This window comes from Morone saxatilis, unplaced genomic scaffold (genome assembly GCF_004916995.1).
Source record: "Morone saxatilis isolate NCDOM2014 unplaced genomic scaffold, NCSU_SB_2.0 Contig7, whole genome shotgun sequence".
Taxonomy (NCBI): Eukaryota; Metazoa; Chordata; class Actinopteri; family Moronidae; genus Morone; species Morone saxatilis.
Genome location: NW_023340246.1, coordinates 20,906,635 through 20,911,518, shown reverse-complemented (window position 1 = coordinate 20,911,518; position 4,884 = coordinate 20,906,635). Strand labels below are relative to the sequence as shown.

Sequence of the window (4,884 nt, the reverse complement as noted above, 5' to 3'; positions counted from 1 at the left end):
AATAACAGCCAGCTATTCAAGATCCTGACTTGACAAATTCTTTGCCCAGACCGTTCTCACCAAGGTCGCAAGAAGGGACCAAGCAATGATGGCTGTGCGAGTATCAATTCAAGTCAAACACACGCCAGTGCAAAGCAGGAATGTCACGCGCTCTTCATCCCTGTGTGTATATTGTAATTGACATTACGTCTACAATACAGATTACGTTTCATTCTTTTTGACAAACTATCATCACCAGCTGTTCCTGCTTTTCGCCCACAAAAAAACTGCTAGAGGGATTATGTGGACGACAGCTTGAAAGTGACTTCAAGCTGTTCAGCCTCAGAGGTAGAAAAAGTAGAAGAAGGAGAATAAAAAGAAAAGAAAGCTACATTACTCTTGTAACAAATGATTTTAAATTATTAACTTAACTTATCTCTGTTGGACTTTCTTTATTTTATATAAAAACAAACATGCATTTGGGATTTGATTCAGCTGTGATTCCGCTCTCACGCTTTATATTCCTAAACCAGAATAATGAACATTGTCTCTTTTTCATATTGTTCTCCAGGCTGGGAGTGTCTGTTAACCTCTCAGAGAGAAGCTGTGAAGCTCTGTCCTCAGTTCTCAGCTCCCAGTCCTCTAGTCTGAGAGAGCTGGACCTGAGTGACAACAACCTGCAGGATTCAGGAGTGAAGCTGCTGTCTGTTGGACTGAAGAGTCCACACTGTAGATTGGAAACTCTCAGGTCAGGATTATAACACTATTATAACAGAAGCTATTTGCTTCCTCAAATGTATGTATTTCCAGGGAGGGACTTGGAAGTTGAGCAAGGTTCTGACTGTGGCTTGCTCAACTGTTATTGGAGCACAGAGCAACAAAATGATGATATTCTGTTTGTGTTATTGACTGTCTTCAGGCTGTCAGGCTGCCAGGTCACAGAGAAAGGTTGTGCTGCTCTGGCCTCAGCTTTGAGGTACTCTTCCCATCTGAGAGAGCTGGACCTGAACTACAATCATCTAGGACACTCTGGAAACAAGATGCTGTCTGCTGGACTGGAGGATTCAAACGTGAGACTGGACACTCTTAGGTATGGACAATTGACAGTTAGCACTCCCTTCCAATAACCAGAATATGTGCCTTTCTCCCATACAGTCATTGTTTTTTTGTGTACACTGTTGAATAGGCATGGTACATTTTCAGTTTATTTCTTTAAATTTCTGTGTAGTTTCTGCAAATCACAAATTAATGTTAAAGTTCAGTAAAGTTGTAAAGTTCAGAATACACTTAATCAGAGTCAGAAACAGATCTGGTTTTATTGACAAGTAGGTCTTCAATTCAGTTCAGTTTTATTTCATAACAAAAGTTATTGCAGCGCACTTTTCAAATGGAGCAGGTCTCGACCGTACTAAAAAACTAAAAGGTTTACAGAGACCCAACAGTTCCCACAATGAGAACATTGAGCTCGACTTTACTGAAGGTTATTAAATGTTTCTGTTAATATAGAATAATACAATACAATATATGTCTGTGTTTCTTCTTCCAGTATGGACTACGATGGAGCGCAGAGACTGAAACCTGGCTTGAAGAAGTGTAAGTGTGGATTCAGTTTGATTTATGGCAGCAGTTTTTTTTAAAAGAGATTAGTTGTAATATTTCTTCTGCTAGTTGTGATATACATGTGACGCTGAATAAAAGCGTATCAACAAGTAAAACAAATGCTACCGCAAGCATCAATTTGCGGGTTCAGACCTATTGTGACGTGTTCTTGTTGTATCCATCAGATGCCTGTGAACTCTCACTGAACCCAAACACAGCAAGCAGATTCCTCAAACTGTCTGACAACAACAGGAAGGTCACATGGCTGAGAAAGGAACAAGCATATCTTGATAACACCGAGAGATTTGACTATTGGAAGCAGCTGCTGTGCAAGAACAGTCTGACCGGTCGCTGTTACTGGGAAGTTGCCTGGAAAGGACGCGTTCATATAGCCGTGACTTACAGAGGAATCACAAGAAAAGGAGAAGGATTCAACAGCAAGTTTGGAGCGAACGATCAGTCCTGGTGTCTGTTCTGCTCCGATAAACGTTACTCCGTCTGGCACAATAACAAAGCAACAAACATCCCTTTCCCGTCCTCCTCTGCCTCTAACAAAGTAGCGGTGTACGTAGACCAACCTGCCGGCACTCTGTCCTTCCATGACGTCTCCTTTGACACACCGATCCATCTCCACACATTCAACACCACATTCACCGAGCTCCTCTATCCCGCGTTTGGAATCCTGAAGTGTAGCTCCTCAGTGTCTCTGTGTTAACTGTCTGAGGCACAGATTGAGTATCACTGTTGATATTTAGACCCACTACAAAAAATTAAATTAAAATCACTAGGAAGAATAGCACAAAAAAGACAAGAAAGTTAGCGATATATATTTACAAGATTCTGGTTAAAATGTAGACTAATAAGAAACCAAAGTGTGGACATTTTATTGACGTTGGCGTGCTGTCCGCCAAAAGGTTCTGGGACCTACAATTAAACCTCTAATAATAGCCCCGGCATTTCATTTCTTAAACCACTGAACTCATGTTGCCTCTATTGGAGACAAAACTGTTGCTCAGCACGGATGGGTTTTTCTTCGTGCCACCGCCACAACACTTGAACGCAAACACCAATTTGCGGCACCTAGCGTACAGGACAGTGAGCAGTGAAAGAATGAATTATACTTGGGTGCTCATAGTTTACGTAAAATGAACCAAGCGACTGAAATGTGGAGAATCTAACCGATCAAATGATGTGTACCATGTCCATATATAACAAAGGTTTAAACAGGTTTTTACACACCCAGATAAGTTCAATAAAATCCTGACCGGGCCTCTAATTGGGAGCTTTTATTAGAAGTGTTTTCTCGAGTTTCTGTCCTTTAATGTTACATTGTCGGATACTAAGGTTAGCACGTGTAAAAGTAAGTAAACGAGCAAAAAGCTCAGAAAATTAAGATTGTTCTGAGGGCAACATTTCTAAAAAAAATTGTGACCAACTAGTCATGGATTTCTTTATATATCAATACAAATGTTTAGTTTTATCCCTAAACTCTATCCAGACCTGGACTGTAAGAAAATATGGTGTCCACCTTCTAAATATTTTATTTTACATGAGGTCAAGGAACTGACTTTTAAAACAATTCATCACTTTTATCCCTATAAAAGTTATATTTACAAAGATAGCTAAAAAAAACACATTTCTCATTTTGCCAACTGGTTCCACAAGATTTAAGTCATTTATTTTGATCTTGTCCCCATTTTTGTTGCTTTTGGAAAGATATTTGTGCTTTTATTTCCCACTATATTGTTTCTGATTTTACCTTTTTTTTTTATATGTAAATGTCCAAAGTTTTAATAAAATAACAAGGAAAATATACTATAACGCTGAAACAATACAGTGTGTTAAATATAGTAGGCGACTATTTGTAGACACGACGGTAATATTTGGAGTACGCGCTGTAAACAAACATAAACAAAGTCAACTGTATTAAATATATAAGTTGCTGTATTATTCAGGAAAGCTTTGACGTGTTTGATGAAACTAACTGTGTGTCTCTGTTTAGGATATTACGTGGCAGGATGAGCATTCGGCCCCCTTCTCGTGGGAAACTAAGGTAAACATATTATAAGATGTACTGCGAGACGGTTAAATCAGGATACGAGTGTGTGAAGATTCAGATCGTCTCATTTAAGATCCAGATACTGTTTGTTGCTTCGTCACCTACAGACGTTTTTACGTGAATGTTTTAACCACAAATGAGCAGATCGGGTTTCATCTTCCTTATCTTAATATCTGCTTATCTTCTGTCTGAAATTCCCTTGTAGAGTTGAGGGGTTGTAAACTTTGCTCCGGTCTTTTCAGAGCCAGCTGGACTTCAGTTTGACGCCAGGCTCAGCAGAGCAGCAGATCTCGACCTCGCAGGCCGAACCGAAGGCTGCGAAGGCTCCTCACCCCAACCCGCTCGGCAAGAGCACACCGGGAACCAAAGTACGAGGCCTGGGCTTTATGTTTTGGCGTAAATCCATAACAACAGTCTGCTAGATCCTTAAACAGATGCGTATCTCCGGCGCCATCACATTTTAAGGGCTTTAAAAGGTTTCCAGTTACGAATACAGCCGCTAATCTCGGGACAGATAATTAATCGTGTTATTGTGTGATTGTGAAGGTGTCTGTCAGCGAGGGACGGAGGCCGGAGGAGGAGTCGTCTTTCTGGAAGATCAGCGCCGAGAGGTCCAGGCTGGAGGGGGAGCAGGCCGACTTCCAGTCCCTAACGCCCAGCCAGATCAAATCCCTCGAGAAAGGAGAGAAACCCCTCCCTTCCTACCTGCGACAGGCGAGTGCGCTCCTCTCTTTATCTGCTGCCGTCTTCAGTTCGGTTGCTCGTACGTGTCGGCACAAGCATTTCAGGCCCGTATAGTTTCTGACAAACAACAGACTGAAAGTAAGTTCCCGCCCCAGCTCTTGTCTTATCAAGCTGTGCGTCCTGGAATAGCATCCAGCCCGCAGCAGATGGTGAAAGCAGCAAATATGCATTAAAAAAAAGAGAGCAACCATGATGACTAGGCTGTTTCTGATCGTTCTCCTTCGCTCTTCTAGCTTCTTCACTTTCTTACGCTGTTAGTTTGTACAACTGAGAACTTTAAACCGTCAACATTTGTCCTTTTTATCTGTGTAACGTACAAAATGTTTCATTTTAAGGGTAAATTGATGAAAAACGGCAACTAAATGTGATCTTTTCTTTCCACAGGAGACGTCTGTCCCCTCCAAGGAGCCTGAGGCCGTAGACCCCCCCCCTCCAGCCCATACCAGGTCCACCAAGCAGCGAGCACCCAGACCTCCTGCCCCCCCTCCCCCCGTCCCCGTCCC

The 4,884-nt window shown here is 41.9% G+C and overlaps 2 protein-coding genes across 2 annotated transcripts in view; both read left to right on the top strand.

Annotated features, from left to right (window-relative positions):
• The window catches only part of LOC118341024 (stonustoxin subunit beta-like), a 4,642-nt gene extending 1,311 nt beyond the window's left edge, over positions 1 to 3,331 (top strand). The window contains exons 2-5 of the mRNA XM_035679192.1: positions 551 to 727; positions 899 to 1,069; positions 1,526 to 1,572; positions 1,764 to 3,331. Of these exons, the coding sequence (XP_035535085.1) occupies positions 551 to 727; positions 899 to 1,069; positions 1,526 to 1,572; positions 1,764 to 2,293 (925 nt within the window). The 3' untranslated portion in view covers positions 2,294 to 3,331. The remainder of the gene's footprint in view (positions 1 to 550; positions 728 to 898; positions 1,070 to 1,525; positions 1,573 to 1,763) is intronic.
• A 249-nt stretch (positions 3,332 to 3,580) lies between these two features.
• Positions 3,581 to 4,884, top strand: cunh1orf198 (chromosome unknown C1orf198 homolog; the record flags this gene model as incomplete). Its single annotated transcript, XM_035679262.1, is given in 4 exon segments — positions 3,581 to 3,631; positions 3,880 to 4,005; positions 4,184 to 4,351; positions 4,766 to 4,884. Coding segments are annotated over 4 exon segments (464 nt in total), but the record flags the coding sequence as incomplete, so codon positions are not given.